At 41.2% G+C, this 20,480-nt stretch overlaps 1 protein-coding gene across 1 annotated transcript in view; it reads left to right on the top strand.

The window, feature by feature from the left end:
- Positions 1-20,480, top strand: part of CCDC129 (coiled-coil domain containing 129) — a 57,732-nt gene that overhangs the window by 12,378 nt on the left and 24,874 nt on the right. Inside the window, exons 4-8 of the mRNA XM_006774953.2 lie at positions 149-200; positions 2,090-2,176; positions 2,592-2,794; positions 4,085-4,653; positions 5,797-5,854. Of these exons, the coding sequence (XP_006775016.1) occupies positions 149-200; positions 2,090-2,176; positions 2,592-2,794; positions 4,085-4,653; positions 5,797-5,854 (969 nt within the window). The remainder of the gene's footprint in view (positions 1-148; positions 201-2,089; positions 2,177-2,591; positions 2,795-4,084; positions 4,654-5,796; positions 5,855-20,480) is intronic.

Genomic DNA, 20,480 nt, shown 5'->3' with positions numbered 1-20,480 from the left:
CTGTCTTGTTCACTACAGAGACGCCTTGTATCTCATGCCATACAATCTCAGACATGGCAATCAGTCACACGTTGGTTCCTTTGAGGATGAGAAAATCTTCCATGAGATGAAAGGAAATTAAGTTCATCTCCCCCCTTTTTTGTTGCAGTTTTCTCGCATGAACAAGGAATGGTTCAAATGACTGTGAAAGACTACCTGAGGTAGGTGGCAGAATCAGTGTTGCTTCAATCCAGTATTTTACGGCCACGTCTCTCATGACGGAAGTACAGTGAGGATGGTTCTTAATAATGACATGGATCCTGGGATCTTGTCATTGGTTGAGCCCCAGTGCTGCAGTGTTTTTGAGAGAAATACAGGTTCTTAAAATGTCATGAAGGAGTGAGCAAATTATATCAACAAATTCCGACTTGGGGGGATTTAATTAAAACACGCAGAAATGGCATTCTACTATAATTCAGCTGTTCACAGGACCTGTTCATAAAACAGTTATATTCATAGTTCATATTGCCAATATTATTGACAATCATGCTATAATTTAATTATTTTAATTTCCAATGTTAGGTGGCAAGCAGTGAAAGTGACCCCAAGCAGCAGCATCCGCATCACCTGAGAACTTAATAGGACAGATTTTTGATCCCCAACCCAGGCACTTTGAATAGGAAGACCTAGGGGTAGAGTTCAGAAATCGGTGTTTTTGTAAGGTGTTTGCATAGTCCTGGGCACGCTCTGGTTTAAGGACTACTGAACTAGACTATGAGCTTTTATAGGTCGAGAGAAGCAATTGAACAAAGAGGCAGGGCCCACCTATTCTTACTAATAATGGACAGGATTATGGCAAATTCAGCTGTGAACACAGGATACCTTGGTCTCCTTGGGAAAACTGTTATCTACATTGTATTCTTTGATAAATTCCAATTTTGTGCCAACTGGCTGTTGTAATTGATGAGACTAGTTGCAGCTGTAGTGTAGATGAGGTATCTACAAGTCAACTACATTATGACAGGGTTCTGTTCTGTTTGGAAATGCTTTCTTTTTAAAATATGTTTTCATTGATTTTAGGTAAAGAGGAAGGGAGAGGGAAAGATTAATAGAAACATTGATGAGAGAGAAATATCAACATAGATCAGCTGCCTCCTGCACAGCCCCTGCTGGGGATTGAGCCTACAACCTGGGCATGTGCCCTAACCAGAAATCAAACCAGTGACCTCCTGGGGCATGCTCAACCACTGAACCACACCAGCCAGGCTGCAAATGCTTTCAAATGACCTGCAGTGCAGGTCTCTTTGGATAGAGGGATGCTGGTTTTTGAGGCCGTAAAGGAGAGTGTTACTGTTGTGTGTGGTTGGCCCTGAGCCTAGAGACAGCACTCAGAGAACACTAACCATGCCCTAGGAAGTCCTTCATGATGAGAATGAATGTTGAGTCGCTTCAGTGGCTGCTGCCTTTACCTCTTTCATAACAAAATTTTAACTTCCTCCAGAAAGTCAGAGCCTAGCAAGGATCAATCCTGAAAGGTTCCCCAATGATTTGCCATCTGTCAAAAGTGAGACATTCTGTCACCTTCATAATGAGCACTTGTGGGCACCTGACACTTAAACCCCCACACCTTCTGTAGACAGCACTCCCCTCCACTGCTGCGCTCCCTCTTCAAAGGCTGAAGTGGCCCCTGTGGGGTTATTAGGAATGACCAGGAAATGCAAATGTGTGCTCTGGAAGAGAAAGGCCCCCAATGCCCCCTTCCACACCCCCCCCCGCCCCCCACTGCCTGGGGGATGATGTAAAGCAGTGATGGTGAACCTTTTGAGCTAGGCGTGTCAGCATTTTAGAAAACCCTAACTTAACTCAGCATTTTGGAAAACCCTAACTTAACTCTAGTGCCATGTCACATATAGAAATTTTTTGATATTTGCAATCATAGTAAAACAAAGATTTATATTTTTGATATTTATTTTATATATTTAAATGCCATTTAACAAAGAAAAATCAACCAAAAAAGTGAGTTCACTTGTCACCTCTGACACGCGTGTCATAGGTTCGCCATCACTGATCTAAAGGGACTCATTTCATCGTTGCTACCCTCTCACCCTAGATCTCTGCACCAATGTTCAGAAACTCCCACCCTATCCAGAGGGACCAGCTTCAACTCGTGCCATTCTGCTGTGAGTATACCACAAAGGTATGTGGTTTCCAGGCACTTCACATCCAGGAAAATCATCCCAGGCAACAGTGGATTTCATGAATCGATAAGTAGGCACTTGAGAAATTCATGAACGGGTGGAGGAGAGAATGAGTGAGGATTTTTAAACCCTAACTTGCAAGAGGAGTATAAAAGGGTCAGTGAAATAGGCTAAATATCTGTCAATGGAGAAGTGGTCATATAAGTTATTGGCTCCCATTTTATGGAAATCTGTACAGTGACAAAAGGAATAGGTAGTTGTGTATATATAATAACTTAAGATCTTCAATTCATATTTTTAGTAGAAAAAAGGCATGATGCCAAAAGATACATAATGTTACTATCTATAAAACAAATGTGAAAACTATAAGGCATGTATGTTACAGCATAAAGACATTCATATTTTTTACTGCAGCATTCCTGAGTGGCTGGAATTTTGGGAAACAGATCCAGTGGACATTCTGTTGGACCTGGGGTTTGGTGCTGATGAGCCAGACATCTGTACACAAATTCCAGCCAGATTCCTGGATTGTGACTCAGCAGCCACAGGGATCAATATCCATGTTTTTCTTGAAGCTCAAAAGCAGCGAATGGACATTGAGAACCCTAACTTGTATGGTAAGTAAGGACCACATGGCATCCAAGTCCTACCGATGGGAATTGTTACAGAGCAAGGGCTCGCTGCCCAGTGCACATAGAAGCCAATACTATGGCACTGGCTTTTAAGAAAAAAAATCTTTATTGTAAGATCAACCAGCAAAAAGATAAGGGGCAGAGCTCAAATCTGTCTTCTGATCTAGGGTTCAAAGAGAGATTGACAGGATTCAGGGAAACCTGCTGGCATGCAAAATCACTGGGGGAGGGGGGGAAGGAGAGGGGGCAGGGGCAAGTTTCAACTGGAGGGCCTTGGAGCTTGGCTGGTCATGGTAAGATTTGGTAAAGGCTTCAGCACCCAACCTCCCTGGACAGCAGACCCTTCACTTCTGAAAGGATTCCGGTGTTCAGGTTCCAGTTTTGTCCCAGTGCTTTGGCTCCGTGGGGGTGGAGAGACTTTGGTCAAAATCCTCTCCTCTGCACATGCTTTGACCAAATGTGGTTTTATTCAGTTGTCCCTGAAGAACATCCCAGTATCTTGTTAAAATAAGATCAGTTTGAGCTGGTTCTGCAGTTACACAGTGAGCGGGGAGGTGAGCCACAGTATGAGGAGAGATGGTCTGGGAGATGTGTACAGTGGCAATCCACCCCTCCTGTCATCGCTGAAACAGAACAGCTTATATCTGGATCCCTCTACATGTCCACTGCGGGGTGGTGTGTGTGTTGGGGGAAGGGAATATGTTCCATGTTGTCTTATTCATGAACTTGGCCCACCTGGAAGGTCACTGGTTGTAATGACAGAGAAAAGGTAGACCTGGAATTTGGATCCGGGCCTTTTGACTCCATGTGCCATGATTTTTCCACACTCTCAGGTGGCAATAGATGGAGAGGATGGAGGCGAGGATGAGGATATACACTGCCTAAAGCAGTGGGAGAAACTCAAGTTCATCTTGTATGAAAGAGCTGGGTTTACTTTTTGACAATTTAGTTTAATTCACAAGATTGAACTCAAGATATATCTTTGCCTGTCGATGTTATGGATTAACACACCATTAATTATTGGCATCTATGAATCTATCTAGTATGCATGTACAACTAAATACAAAAGGTATTCACTTCCCCATAACTTTCTATAGAGGAGTACCTTTATAGTAATTAGTAGCATGTACAGAGAAAAAAATGAGTTTCTGGAGCTTCAAGTCCTTCTCATCTTGAAAAATCACATGTGTTAACCAACCTCTCCAGTTTTGACAACTTCAGTGCAGTTTCATTACAAAAACCCAGCCTAAAAATTGTGCTTTCTATATCGTTCAGGTCGTTTCCGACAGCTGGAAATCCTGGGTCAGGTGGCCAATGCCTTCTCATCTTTGCTGAATGATGTTAGCACCTGGCAGAGCAAAGCTGAAGAGAAAGACGAAGAAGAAAATATGCAAAGAGCTTTAGTGAGTGGAGCCGAAGGACATCCAGGAAGAGAGGGGGAACTTTTCAGGAGAGCCTCGAAGCAGATCAGGAGCGACAGTAGTTCAGAAGTGTCAGGGTCTTTGAAGAAGAGGGAACATTTTTCCAGCACCTGTGCAGGACCAGGAGGATGTGCAATAGAGTCACCAGCCGTGACAGACAACCTCGACCAAAGTCATTTATCTCCTTCGGCCGAGCATTGGTCTCTCCAAGCCTGTGATGACTTGATACCTTGTCGTCCTCCCAGAGCTCTTCTGAAAAGGCGCTGGCCTTACTCACCCATGCTAGTCCAGCGGACTCCCCCTTCCTGTGTGTCTGAGGGGTCAGTCAAGGACAGAACTCGGAAAGAAAATGCGATTCAGACTAACAAGCTCAAGAGCTTATCTGGGGCGAGGAAGGCACCAGACTCCTTCGAAATGGAAGAGGTCAGTGTTGTTTGTACTTTGCGCTCAGCTTCTAAGGGAGATAACCCTCATCAAGGCACCTTTTGCCTTTCAGCCCTCATTTAACCCCTTCATCTGTCAGCCCCTCGGCATTAGGTCTTACGTTCCAAACTCCTGTTTACTCTGGGACATTTAAGGTCATTCTGGTTGCTTCAGTCAGAACTAAATGATATGAAACCAGCCGTTGCTTTCTCCCATCCCTTTTCTGGTCCCTGCTCTCAGTTGAATCCATGAGTTTTTTCTCACTGTTGCTCACTGTTTTATTATGCATCTCAGGATGGTTTTCTCTACTCTTTCCACATTTCATCTTCTTCGAGGGTCCATTCAACTACTCCCCACTTTGTGAAATTCCTCCTCTGTATTCTCATAGCCTCGGCAGGGAGAGCTTGTTGAGGTAGAGATTGTGTGTGTGTGTGTGTGTATGTGTGTGTGTGTGTGTGTGTGTGTGTCAAGGACGTCTGCCCCCTCCGCCCACCCCTCACCACTGCACCAGTTCCTAGAGGCCCAGGTTTTGTCATCGAGGGGATGTGTCTTTGAAATATTTCCCCCAAGATGACTAATGCAGGGCCTTAGACAAAGAAGCAGGATGGGCTTATTTTTTATTTTTATGGGATCAGTATTTTGTTAGTTCGCTTTGGGGTTTATTGACAGTCACATAGCTTGACTCCCATTTCACATATCTCCTCTGCTTTTTTCTCCCACCTTCATACATTCATGCTAATTTTCACCCTATTTAGATGGCATGGCCACCTGCACTTCTCAGTCTTTTAAAAAATATGTATATACACATTTTCATTATTTTCTCCATTCTTTAATATAATTACAAAGAAAATACAGAAGAGCATGCCCCACCCCTCTTTTCATGTCAAATTATCTAGTAGTGGGGGAGGATATTTACTTGTAAATCCCAAGGTTGGCCACCTCTCCTTTGAGCCGGCTGCTGTGAGGCATGCACTCTGATAGGCTCTGGGGGAACAAACTCCGCCCTAAAGGGAACCACAGTGCAGGGAAGGGCACAGAAACCAGGACAGTGACAGGTTACTGATACACCTCTCTGTCACTATAGAGGCAGGTTGGGGTATCTGGGGAACAAGATAATGAGATTGACGAATTCTGGTGTCTCAGGTCCAGAGCTTTGAAGAGGAGATTGGTGATCACCCTGACCTGACTTCAGGAACTAAAGGTAAGAATTCGTCAAGGTGTGCAATTTCATCAATGGTCTTTTCAGAGAATGTAAGTAACTGCTATTCAACTTTCTTAAAAGGTAGAACTTACTCATTGCCAAGGAGATGCCACATGTGTTACGACTACTATCTACTACCACTGCATTTTCTACCTGCTACTATTAAACTCTCACTAGCAATGCAAATGTACAAGTAAATTTCAAAATATTTACTACAGAAATGTTCAGTATCAGTGGGGCTTGTCTACCATTAACTCTGTGTGAGGAGACCAGGATAGTGGGATGGATTTCACATAGGACTGGGACTAACTGAGGGAATACGTTCTTACTTCTGCCAACTGCTTAATATTGTACATGTCATATCATGTCACTGGGCCTCAGTTTTTACATGTTATAAAGAGATAAGAACAAGTAATTTTTTAAGTTATCTGCCAGAACTTATATCCTAAATTAAGTGATTATGTGACCTTCATGTGAAACTCTCAGGTGAAACAAGTTATCTAGATGTAATTTTGGGGTCATCTCTTAGGTCAGTGGTCAGCAAACTGCAGCTTGGCAAACCTTGGCTCGTGAGCCACATGCGGCTCTTTGGCCCCTTGAATGTGGCTCTTCCACAAAATACTGGCTCTTCCACAAAATACTGACTTCTGCTCATGGGACACAAAGTTTCAATCGCACTGTACATGCGTGCCCGCACGTGGTATTTTGTGGAAGAGCCACACTCAGGGGGCCAAAGAGCTGCATGTGGCTCACGAGCTGCGGTTTGCTGACCATGGTCTTAGGTGGTCTTATAATGTCCTGGACAGCAGGGGAGGCAGCCTTTCTCTACTTCTGGTTCCTATGCCCTTGTTCAGCTATCATTGTGAGTCAGCATTTCCATAATCATATAACAGAGCGAGAAGTAGACAGGAATTAGTGAAGCAAAATAAAGCAGATGAAGCTAGTGTATGTCCTGGAAGAAAATATGCTAATTTTAATTTAATTTAGTGTGGTGTCAAACACATCTTTTTTATTACAAAGTGTATGTATGGGCCTCATTTTGCTAAATGCTGTTTAGAAATTATGCATTAGTAATTATAGGGTCCTGCTGATTACATAAATTGTTATCCTGCTCTTTGAAGTAATTACAACATAACCTGCATTGAGGTTTTTAAGATAAAAATAAGCATCTGTTTTCCATCTAATTGAATGCCTCTCAACGAAGCTAGAGGTTCTCTTGCCAATAGGAGCTGCCTTCCTTGACCTTCAATTAAGAGTTCTGCTGGTATCATCTAAGTCACCCCAATCATTCCAAAAAAAAAATATTTGGAAAGTTAGGCAACAGCACTAATCTACATTTAAATCTCAAATTTAGAGAGCAAAGTAGTATGGGTGAAGGTTTGCCTAGTGGAGAAATCTGAATAACAATTAAAGCAAATGTAATTTCATTACTTTCACAAACAGTATTGTTAACCCAAGAAGAAATAGGACTAAAATAAGAAAAAAATAAGTGAAACTAGTTCAATTAATAAAGACAGAGGGAAATTATTGATATATGTAGGAATGAATTACATATATAGCTATAGATATATATGAATTTTTAACATATATAAGTATATATATATATAATATATATGACTGAATTTTTTACTCAAAGTTGAAAACGTGACTTCATTCAAAAGATGAAGGCATGTGGACTGTTTTGACCAATAGGACATGGCAGAAGCAATGCTGTGCTATTTCCAGAACATAGCCCTTAAACTACTTGGCTCCTTCCTGGGTCTTGAGATACCTGTTCTAGGAATATTATCTCTGCAAACATGACCTTTGTTTTGTAAAAAACCCAACTGTATGTGGATGCCACAGGTAGGCACTCTGGTGGACAACCTTGATGAGCTCCCATGTGAATAAGCTATCTTGGGTGTCCAGTCCAGTCAAACTTTCAGATGACTGCAGTCCAGATGCCTTCCAACTTTGATTGCATGAGCAATTCCAAACAACCACATAAATGAGTTGAGTTAATCCGTAGAACCATGAGAGATAATAGATTGTGGTTTTAAGCTACATACAGACACACAAATAGATGAAGGCATGTGATGAACTCTTCAAATACCTTTAAAACTTAAAGATGTTTTAAAGACTATTTTATCTACTCATGCACAATATTCCAAATATTAGCAGGAAAAAAAGGACATTTAAACATTTTCCTAAATGAATTAGAGCAAAATTACTTCTTATATAAGATAGGTAGCCAGGGTCACAAATATCCTACCCTCTTTTCAGCCCCTGAAAAATTCTCACTGAAATGAGCAAAAGAATCTATCTATATAAAAGGCTAATATGCAAAGTGTCCCTTTGGGAATTCGACCAGGAGAATGGAAATTCGATCTCTCTCTATGACATGTGTTGACCACTAGGGGGTGGTGCAGAACATGGTGGGTGACCAGCAGCGCTGGTGGCACAGGGAACTGAGGGAGCAAGGGAAAGAAGAGGCGTGGAGGCAGGGAACCTGATTGGCCCTGATCACCGGTTAGGCCTAGGGACCCTACCCATGCACAAATGTCATGCACGGCTCTCTAGTATAAATATAAAGAGGAAATACGGTTTGGTGCTATTAAAAGCAGGGAGGGGGATTGATTCAATCATTCATATTCCAGAAGCCTTGAGGAATTTAAATAGACTATATTGTAGATGAAGATAGGGACAATTCTATAGGAAGAGCTAGCCTATGGATTGAAGAGACAAGTCCACTGCAGAGTTGTACTAACACATTAAGAGCGTAATTTCTAAAATAATCTCATTTAACTCTGAAATCCAACAAGACACACCTTTTCTGTCACCTTATGAAACCAGCATACACAGCAAGACTACTACAAGATCTAGCAGTTCATAATCAGAGGCTATTCAGAAGAAATACTTGCCAATAAAAGAATGACTACCAAAACATCATTCCCAGAAATTAATATTCTCAGTGAGATTTGCTAAATTATTGCATCTGTGTAAGAGAATAATCTTCAATGAGTAAACATCCTTTTCATATAAAATATACAATGTCTGATTTTGATTCTGATAATGGTGAGTAACCCCTAACTGGCCAACCCTCCCACAGACACCTATAACCTCTGGATAAAATATTTTAAAACTTCTACCTAAAGGCACTGGAGAATGACCGAAAACAGGCAGATTGTGGAGAAGGCTTCAATAATTTAAAAAAGAAATGGGCCCTAGCCAGTTTGACTCAGTGGATAGAGCGTCGACCTGCGGACCGAAGGGTCCCAGGTTTGATTCCAGTCAAGGGCATGTACCTTGGTTGTAGGCTCCTCTCTCGCCTGGGCCCTGAGTCAGGGAGCATGCAGGAGGCAATCAATGAATGTGTCTCTCTCACATCAATATTTTTCTCTTCCACTCTCTCTAAAATTAATGGAAAAAAAAATGCCCTTGGGTGAGGATTAAAAAAAGGGGGGGGGGATGGCACTGAATGAGTTTCTTGTTTTTTAAAAGTCTTTTAGCCTAAAGGCAGGCTCTAAGTGATGTCATAATTTTTATAAATGTAAAGAAATTAGCAGTCTTACTGGCTAGCGGGATTAGAAGACCATTTGGGGCAATGACAAATAGACAAACAGGGAGACTTAATTCTGGTCATATGACAGTTTGGAAATATTATCAAACTGGACATTTTGAAGTCAGAAATACAGCTGTTGAAGTGGTAGGTGGAAAGTCTAAAGAAAGGGTAGAGGAAAGAATAGGGATTTCTCTCCAAAAAGAGAACAGGTGGCACTCACCTGGGTCACTGAGAAGGAGTTTCCACAAAAGTATGGATGGTGCCAAATCCTAGGTTTAGAAACATTATGGAGAAATGACCACTCCTAGGACTGTAGGGGCAAGGGAGTGGTGACCAGAATGTGGAGTGCATCGCTGTGTTGGAAGCTGCCTTCTATAGAGAAAGGCAGCCAAGCTGTGAGGACACAGTGGGAGGCAGAGGAGAAAATGAATATTCCCAACTCCCTCTCTTCCTATCCTCCTATCTCCAGTGCCAAACCCAAGCTGAAGCCACCAGAGATCAAGGAAGCTCATTATTCAGTCCATATGAGACAAAAACACAGAGCAGGCCCATCAATGAAATAGGAACACCTAAATAGCATGATAAAATGTATGAAGTGGACGGGTAAGGTGAGGAGAGAAGTTATCCACAAATTTCCAGACAGAAAAATGCAGATTACTTACAAAGTGAAAAAATTCAAATATTTCATTAGCAACACTAGATGGCATATGGATATTGACCATTATATGTGTAATTTAGAACTAGAAAAATGTTAACCAGTGATTTCATAAACATCCATACTCTTCTATTTGCAAGGGCAGCATAAAGTCATTCTCAAAGGAGGACTCATGAAGTGCATTCTGTTTCCTACCCTTCCAGGACAATGTCCTGGTTGATTAAGATGTTACTGAAAATAAAGTACTATAGAATAATTAAAATAGGGTGTGGAAAAGTCAAGTAAAAAACAACAACAAAATAGTTAAAGTTAATTACTGTTAAAATTTTTGAAAGGAAATAAAATATCACAAAATACTTTAGGGTTAAAAGATAAAACTTACAATAATGATTTGCTTAACTTCTATTTTATTATCAAGCTTCTGTAAAATGTTGGACATAGAATAAAAGAGTTATAAAGGCAAAAACTAATTGGGGTTTATAATATTAATAAAATATACTTCAAGTTAAAAGAAAACCTAAAATAAAAATAATACTTCTAAAAGTAACCAAAATTATAAACCTCATCTATGGTTTGACAATCATAAATCATTACATTCCAAGTAATTAACATTCAGTACATAAATGCTGATGTTATGAATTTGTAAAAAGCCCCTACGAATTAATGAGAACATTAACAACAACAGATACTATTAGATTAATGAAGAAAGCAAATGCATAGGCAGTCCACGGAAAATTATACAAGCTCTACAAAAATGATAAAGATGATCAATGTCTCCTGTAAATAAAGGATGAAAATTTAAAATAATAACGATAATGTGTTTCACCTATCCTACTATCAAATATTTGAAGATTTAATAATACCTGGTGATAACAAACATGTAGATTAAACACTCACCCACTGTCAGTTGGAAGTTAAATTGTCATGAATTACTTGAAGTGTGATTTGTCTGTCACACAATTTTAAATGCAGGCAATTTTGATGCAATTATCACAGTTCTGGAATTTGTCCTACCAATAGACTCAAATGTGCACACAAGGACTTTCACTGCAAGAATGTTTATACTAACAAACAACTAGAGGCAGCCTAAGTGCCCCCAAATAGGTTTTGTTCTAAGCAATTGTTGTAAAGCTTACATTAAAATCTACTCAGACATTATTTTGAAAAATAAGGAGATATTTAATTGTTGGTATGGACTGGTCTCAGAGATATACAGTTGTTAAATGTGGGGTGGGGGGGATACGTGTGAAAGGTTCTATCTAGATTTCTCTTTGAATTAAGAGTGTATCTATTTCTATTGATGGGGGAAGTGTGCACAGAATGCTTCTGGGAAAATATATAAAGAACCGTTAATGGTTATACCTTAACAGAAGGGGAACTAACATGTTTTAAATTAATTGGCATCTTTTACTTTTCTTTTGTTACCATGCGCATATGTTATTTTCATAACACTATTTAGCGAAAAATTCTGGCGGTACTATAGGAAATTAACACAATAAAAATGGGAGATTTTGTTGTTGTTAATTTGCTGCCCAATTCCCCATAACAACCAGTTCAAACTTTTGTGCTCCTTTTATTTTTTAATTTAAAAAATTAATAAAATTATATATATTTAAGGTATACAACATGATGATTTGATGTACATATACTCAGTGAAATAATTGCTATAGCAAGTCAATTAACATATCTCTTCACATAGTTACCCTCTTGTTTATGTGATGAGTGAACCTGAATATCCCTTAGCAAATTTCCAATGTTTAATACAGCATTATTGACTATACCTTAGATCTCAGACTTACTCATTCTACATAACTGCAACTTTCTACCTTTTGACCAACATCTCCCCCCAAATTGGGAGACTTTAAGATTCCCCTCCTCTTTTACAGGTCAAACAGGAAATAATAAAAGATGGTAGAAAAGCTCTGACCGGTTTGGCTCAGTGGACAGAGCGTCGGCCTGCGGACTGATGGGTCCCAGGTTCGATTCTGGTCAAGGGCATGTACCTTGGTTGCGGGCACATCCCCGGTGGGGGGTGTGCAGGAGGCAGCTGATCGATGTTTCTCTCTCATTGATGTTTCTAACTCTATATCCCTCTCCCTTTCTCTCTGTAAAAAATCAATAAAATATATTTTTTTAAAAAGATGATAGAAAAGACATTAATATAATTGATAAAATACTTAATAGAAAAATATTGAAATAAGTATTCTTTGCCAGTGTTCTTGAAATATTTATTAAAATATCTAACAATTTTTAAATGCAAAGGTTATTTCTTTGGTTTCTTACACACAAACACACATGCACAGACTCTCACATATAACGTATAAGTCATTTTGCCATAGGTATAAATTCAGCAAGAATAAAAATATAAGTAACACTTTCCTCCTCCAAACAAACAAAACAAAATACCAAACCCAGGACTTGGGGACTGAGTCCTTCAAATGCAGAAAATGCTAAGTTAAAACTATAAATGAGGATCATTTGAATAATAATAAACCCTTTATTTAAAATTGGAGAATTGGAACAGAAGCAGTAATCTGAGGCAAATTCATAGTATTAATTGCTTTCATTATCAAACAAGGGAAAAATAAACTAAGTACCTAACTCAAGAAATAATCATAAAAAACAATAAAATAAACATAATTAGAAGATAGAGATTAATAAATAAATGAAACTTAATAATGTGGGAAGTAGAAAACAAGTGATTTTATTTACTCATTCTCTCTCTCTCTCTCTCTCTCTCTCTCTCCTTCTCCCTCCTATCTGTGCTATTTCAAAGGGACTGGTATACTAATTTAGAAGAATATCAAAAATGGCCCACTCTCCTTTCTGAAGCAGATAAATTCAAATTCCACAGTCTCTGTTCTACTCTTCCTCCTTTATTTTCTCTGCCTCTGCCCTCATGCTGTTGCTATGCTTAGTAAATGACACTTCTATAGAGCTCATCTGGAGGAATAATTATTTGTTTTCTTATGCTAAACAAGGGTAGGAATCTTGTCTTATTTACTGAGTGTCCCCTGGCCAAGCACAGTGCCAGACCCATTAGAGAACTCCATACATACTTGTTGCTCCCCACATTGATCAGTTCAATCTCAGCTTCTCTTGTCTTAGCCAGAAGAGTTCCCATAATAATTAATCAATGGTAATTTAACATTGCAACAGTGCATTGGGCAGAGTATAATCACTATCTTAAAATATTATACCTGGTATTTTCAATAATTTTACTGGCATGGATTTCAATATTTATAAATTAGGAATGTATACAGTTTGTATATTCCTTTCAAATCTAAGAATTGATGCTTTATTGTGGGGTGTTGCATTTAGTCCTAAGTAACGTATACTTCATTTACTTCAGTTTTGCACACTTCCTAGCAACATCTCTCAAAAAGTTGGTTTCCCTGAATATGCATGGAGTGTGTTGCTTAACTGTATATTCCAATCAATTACAATTATTATTAGGGAGCAGGCCATTGTTAACAATTTACATCTGTACACTGATGAGCAGCGTCCCAAGCAGTTTCCATGGCATTACTTCACGTAATCGCCACACTATTTTTTCCTTTTTAGAAATAAGACATCCACAAATTAAGTTCCCTAAGATTACACAGCTAACAAAGGGAAGCCAGGATGTTTTGAATTCAAATCCAGTTCTTCTTCCATACTGAATTCATTCGTTCAGCAAATATTTAATGAGTTTTATACATGCAAGAACCTGTTCTAGGTGCTGGCGATACACACGGAAGTGAAATAGAACCCAGCCTCATGGAGCCTGTTAGTATTAGGAGAAACCAATTAATTATCGAATAACAATGGTGATGAATGTCATGAAGAAGCAAAAGATGACTCGGAAGCTTCTAACATACAGGGACGAGCCCCGTACAGATTTGAGTGGCTTGCTAGCGCATCCCTTGAAGTTCTTGGCAGCATTTGAGCGCTTTCTCTGTGCCAGGTGTAGTCCCAAGCTCTTTCTATGCAGTAATTCACTGACTCCCCCTGGAGGTTGATTCTATCATTATCATTCCCATTGCACAGACGAGGAAATTGAGGTAGAGCGATTGTGTAACTGCTCACGGTCCCAAACCTCAGAGCCCCTGTTCTTCGTTTCTGGTTGCCTTCTGACTTGACCATGAGAGAAAGCCCCAGGTCATACGTTCTTCGTGCTTGCCTCCCTTCTAGAGCAGAAAAGCTATTAAAACAACAAAATTGCTCAACCACGAAAACAAACTTAGATCACGAGACTGGGAAGATTCTGGTTTCTGTAGTAATAATTGGAATAATTGGAATAATTGGAATATTCATCTGTGAATCAACATGGCCATCCATGATTTCCTACTTGGGCTGGTGCCGGCCTCCCTGATGAAGCAGGCTGCCCACTGGGAGGTAAACATGGACTCCACTGGCACTGAGAGGGCCTGAGTGTCCGTCTCCTTTGTTGTTTGGTTTGGGTGGGTATTTGCTTTCAGGGAATTAGCACACAGGGAAGCGGGATCGCCAGGTTGCAGGGAACCGATCGCTCTTGACTGCCTGCTCCCAAGACAGATTAGGACTAGGACTCCGGTGGAGCACAAGTCCCGGCGGCCCTGTCCGTTGGCTCGGGTGCTGGGCCTCCATTTGCGTCGATGGCTTAATTTTCTGCTCACCCCACGACGGCCGATTCCCACGCGGCTCGGTGCCTTCTTCATATTTCTCCGTAACGCCGTCTCTGGCTGCTTCGCTGCGGCAGGCTTTATGATCAGGCTTGTTGTTTGCTTTTTTTCCCTTCCTTGTCAGTAGGCAAAGAGACACTCAAACTCCAATCGCCCTGAACAACTTACACAGAAACCAGGGTGTTTTCCAGGCTTGTTTTGAAATATTACAATTTCTTTATTAGGCAATTTTATCATTGTTATAAATAAGTAATTGTACTGGGGAGAAGGGATAATCCTTATTTAATTAAATTCATCTATACTCCCAGGTTGGCAGCAACAAGACATATGTGAGACTAATACCCGCAGCCTGCCTCTTTGCATGTGCAATTAAAAATTCACTCCACAGTAGCGCTGGCAGTTTCGGGTTGCTTTTGGCATTTACAAATTCTTTTATTTTGTGACTTTTTTTTTTTTACCATACACATATGCTGGAGCAGATGTTGCTTATTTGTTGTTTATTCAAATCTGTAGGCTCTGGCAGCTAACTCCATTGTTCTGTAATGAAGCTTTATTCACTGTCCTGTATTAGGACCCTGCGCCTGCACGCGAGGCTGCCTTCGCTCCCCGTAGGACACCATAGTTATTGCCCTTGTAGTTGGCTGCTTATAGCTGGAAGCTTGCACTGGGGGGCAGACTGACAACCGCAACAAAGGGCTGGGTGGTTACAGTGGGGTGAGTGCAAGGGGACAGGCGGGAAGGTCACCCCGTGATGCTCTGCTCTGCAGTTCTGCCCGGTGGCCCCAGCCTGGCATCGGACTCAGCTGCTGTGCTGTGGGGATTTGGTGTCTGAAGCTGGGAAGCATTTCCTTCCTGCTCTTTCTCTTCTCTTTCTTTCTCTCTCTCTCTTTCTCTCTCTCTCTCTCTCTCTCTCTCTCTCTCTCTCTCTCTCGTTATTTAATTAGTTTGCAAGCAGGGTTCTATTGCAATCCCCCCTCCACCCCCAAGCAACCATAGATTTGTTCCCAGCCACGCTTAGCCCGAGGAGCTCTGTCCGGCGCAAAATGATTTCTTCCATATATCACACCCTCATCACATCGTCCCTCATCTGCATCCTGTTCCTGGCTGCCTGGGCCTTTGGGGGAGCCACACTTCATAAAGTCGAGAATGTCAGGTCCGTGTTGACCAAAATAAAGACCTGCTCATCCCTAGAGCTCCAGTGCCAATTTGGAGACATTCGCCTTCTGGAAAACCCCTGCCTTGGCCAGGAGGCAATCAATCAGAGATGTAACCACCTCCATCTGGCACATTATGACATTGAACCTCACTATTAACACATTTGTGATTCATCTTGTCCCAACGAGTGGTGCCAGGGATCAAACCACATCCTCCCTCCCCGTGGCAGCTGGGAGCACTCTAGCTTCCCAGCATGCAGAGTTAACACATTGGATCCTGTGACATCGCAAGTAACAATTCTTTTAATTATCACACCTTCTCCCCCCCACCCCCCGACCCACTCCACAGACATTTTGGCATCGTTGGGGATATTTTGCAGCCGGCAATCAGTACTTCTCTTAATTGACTGAGTATGTTCCAATGGTGTGAAGCCGGGTATTACCCACTATCCAACGCAAGGGGCAGTTGCTTGAGGCTAAGTTCTAGAGCTATAACTGCCTGCACTTGCTTAGGAGGTTTTATCCCAAAAAGATGCTGTAGCGTTCATTCATGATATTTTTTCTTAGAAAATTTATCCTTAACAAAATTATTGCCTTGAATTGTCTATGTCTGAATGTGAATCTCCCCGGGGTTGAATTTAAGGTCTTTGCCATCCTGGCCTCAGTCCATCCTGACAGTCTCACTTCCTCTCCCACAGCCTGCACTCTGCATGGGCTGGGATGCTCATCTCCCCCAACATCCCCACGTTCACATCTCTGTAATTACAGGGCTCCCTTTTCCCAGAGTCCATTTCCCATCTCCCTTCCACGTGCCAGTGTCCCGCATCCTTCAAGGTCTCAGTTCAGTTATTCCCTCTTCCGTCATCTCCTCCAAGATCCCTATTCCCCAAACTCCTTCTTCAGTGCTCCCATACATTTTGATAGGTCCTTACCATACATAGGCCTTTACACAGTTTGCCGTGAATGACAATTAGCTGGTACAAATGCATGTCCTCACCAAATAGTTACTTCTCTTAAGGATTCTTTGTATACATCTTTGGAGCCATCTCTCAGCTAGGGGTTGGCATCACCTTCTCAGAGGTGTCGTCACGGGGGGTGGGTTGAACGAATGGGAATAGACCTGTCCTGAGAAGTTTGATTGTATACATCTTTGGAGCCATCTCTCAGCTAGGTGTCGTCACGGGGGGTGGGTTTAAGAAATGGGAATAGACCTGTCCTGAGAAGTTTGGGTGCCAGGCACTACAGATGGCATTTCACATTCTTAATTCATCTTCCAAACAACCATAGGAGTAAGTGGGGTTTACTCCCATTTTACAGACGGGAACAGAAGGACAGAGAGGTTAAGTAATGCATCAAGGTAATTCACCTACTGAGTGACTGAGCTAGCATTCACAGATCTGTCTAATCCCAAGCTTTATTCTTGCTCAAAGACTCCTCTGTTGCCCTAGCAAAATGTTGAATGCTGTTATGTTAGGATAGTCAAGATACCACCCTAACATAAATATGTAGGATAGAAACAGATTTATAGATCAGTAGAGAAAAAAATGCTGTATTTCTAAGGGAATCTTAATATTCAAGTATATTAATATGATTGAAATTATCCACATCGTAAAAGGAAGTAAACCGAAGTTTAAGATTTCACCAGGGGTTGAGTTTATTACAATTCAGGCGTAATGATAATAATCACAATTATCACTACTGTTGTTTTTATTATTAAAAACCTCCACAGGACTATTTTAGATGGGAAATAAACAGGAGCATGCTTTTGTATGCCCCTTATAAAAATTAGTATTTTTGTTTAACCAGAGATGAGTTTTGGAACTTTTCAAAGGATACCTTGTCTCAGATATGAGCCCAAGGCCCCTTTATTGTTTTAGCCTGAGAGGTTGTTTTAGAAGATTAGAAAAATCAGTCTTTCCTGAGCTTGGAAAGGTGACTGTGGAAGGAAGGGAGGGTGTGGCCAAGGTAGTTGATAGCTGCCACCAACCAAGAAGGAAGGGGAGATAAAGTGGGTGCATTTCAGATGCTCTTTATCTCACGTTTTATCCCCTATTCTTACTCAACTCAAGCTCACTATCGTTCCCCACTCCTTCCTACATCCCTTTAATTACTGGCCATTAGCTAATATAAAACCATTCAAGGTGAAGATCACATTAATATATTAGGCCATTAATTCAGGAATTTGTGTTTTGCCCAAAGTCTCAAGTAGTATGAAAGTAACGTGAAGATCTATGGCTTAGGGCAGAGCAAGGGGGAAATCACACCTTCCCATCTCCCTTTTCAGGATCTGTTAGAAGGAAGATGCCTGTTCTTGTCTTGTATAGCAAACCTCATTCTGTATGATAGACATAAGCTTCTAGAAAAGGTTGAGCAAATAAGGAGATTGGTGTTCGAAGAGGCTTTGACTGACCTTACTGGGGCTGTTCTCCTCGCCTTGGGAAGAGAGTTGGCATTTCCCCTTTTTAGCCTTTCCTGGGAGGGTTGAAGCCAGAGGTGAGGCTGGTTCTTCTTCCTGGGAAGAGAGGTTAGAGAGGGGCTCAGAGCCAGAGCAGCTGAGATTTTGATTGGTTTCTTCCGCTGCCAACTCTAGACTGCTGCTGGTGCCCACACAGACATCAACGATGATATCTGCCATGGTCCATTTCCTTCACATGTGCAATTTGCCCACCTGCATGGCATTCTCACAGGTTTAACCTTGATCAGGGTCTGATGCATTAACCAATAAGATTTCAAATTCATTGTATAAAATAGAACATGACATGAACTTTAGCTATTCTGTTTTTATTCAATGACTTTCTTTTTAAAAATATGTAGAATTGGTCTACAGGCAGTCTTGTTTTTGTCATTATTGTATCATTATTGTTTCTAATATAATAATAAGATAATCTTAATAATATAAGTTCTTGCCTACTAAGAAATAAGACTACTTCAAAAACAAGCATTTGCTCTTTGTTAACTGTAAAGTGAACAAATTATCCCATATAATAACAGGCTAATATGAAAATTGACCAAACAGCGGAATGACCGATCACTATGATGCACACTGACCACCAGGGGGCAGGCTGCCCCTTGGTGGTCAGTGCACTCCCACAGCGGGAGCACTGCTTAGCCAGAAGCCAGGCTCATGGCTGGTGCATGCAGCAGCAGTGGCAGGAGTCTCTCTTGCCTCTGTGGCAGTGCTAAGGACCCCTCAGGGGTCCCGGGCTGCAAGAGGGCTCAGGCTGGGCTGAAGGACTTCCCCTCCCCCGCAGTGCACAAGTGTCGTGCACTGGGCCTCTAGTGATTTCATAGTGTCCAAAGTTCTTAACACACATACTCTGGTAACCTAGAGGAGGACCTGGCACCTATTGGAAGCTTAAGGTATATTTATTCAATATTCTCATGTGAATGAGAATAAGAAATATTTCTCAGGGCCTATTTTGCTACCTATGATAAAACGACAACAAAATCACCCTAACCAGTTTGGCTCAATGGATAGAGCGTCAGCCTGCGGACTCAAGGGTCCCAGGTTCGATTCCAGTCAAGGGCATGTACCTGGGTTGTGGGCACATACCCAGTAGGGAGTGTGCAGGAGGCAGCTGATCGATGTTTCTCTCTCATTGATGTTTCTCACTCTCTATCCCTCTCCTTTCCTCTCTGTAAAAAATCAATAAAATATATATTTTTAAAAAGACAACAAAATCAAGCTCCTCCCTCAATATCTGTATAGTTTGGCAATCCGAGGGAACCTCAAGATGACCAAACCCCAGACCTCAGTGAAGCCAAGGTCACTTAGATAAAACTGCAAAGATAATATAATCCAGTATCATAGATTCCTGTGGATCTGAGTTGATATGGAGAGAGAGCTTTGAATTTTAGAGGGATAAAAGATATTTTATGTCCATCAGACTATGATTTTTAAAGATAAATTATGATTAATATACTTCTTCCCATTTAGTATGCTTATATGGTTAGCCTTCAGAGCTTAGTGGTGAATATTTTACCAATTTGAGCCTTTTGCTTTCAGTAATTAGATTTTTTTTTTAAATAATTTTTATTGATGTCAGAGAGGAAGAGAGAGGGAGAGAGAGACAGTGCAGTTGTTCTGGTCATATTTCAGTGTAGATAGTTGTATCTTCTCCTCCTCAATCCCCCTGTTGCTTGCTTGCCAAGTGGCATTCTTCTTTCCTTTCTAACCAGCTGCTCCCAGGCACTGCTGTGAGGCGGTGAACAGCTGGAGGGAGCTACCCCAGTGATGGTTGCACATCAGTGGTATCAATACAATTAGTCTATCAACTTGTTCAGTTCTTGAAGCATTTGGCATCTTTCAGGATGAAAATTCTGGGGAAGGGACCATCCTATTATTACTCCTACTAGAGGCCCAATACATGAAAATTCATGCAAGAGTAGGCCTTCCTGCCCCCAGCTGTCGGCACCGGCTTCCCTCCGGCACCCAGGACGTGAGCTGACTTCCCTCCAGCCCCGGCTATATCAGGAAGGACATCGGGAAGACATCCGGTCTAATTAGCATATTACCCTTTTATTATTATAGATAACCTCATTGTTACTGCTGATTGGTGGCATACTGAGGACAGGGAGCTATATAAGCACTTTAATTATATTATTTCCTTTATTATTCACAACAGTCCAATGG

This window comes from Myotis davidii, unplaced genomic scaffold (genome assembly GCF_000327345.1).
Source record: "Myotis davidii unplaced genomic scaffold, ASM32734v1 scaffold125, whole genome shotgun sequence".
NCBI classification, from domain to species: Eukaryota; Metazoa; Chordata; class Mammalia; order Chiroptera; family Vespertilionidae; genus Myotis; species Myotis davidii.
This window is presented reverse-complemented; position numbering and strand designations above follow the sequence as displayed.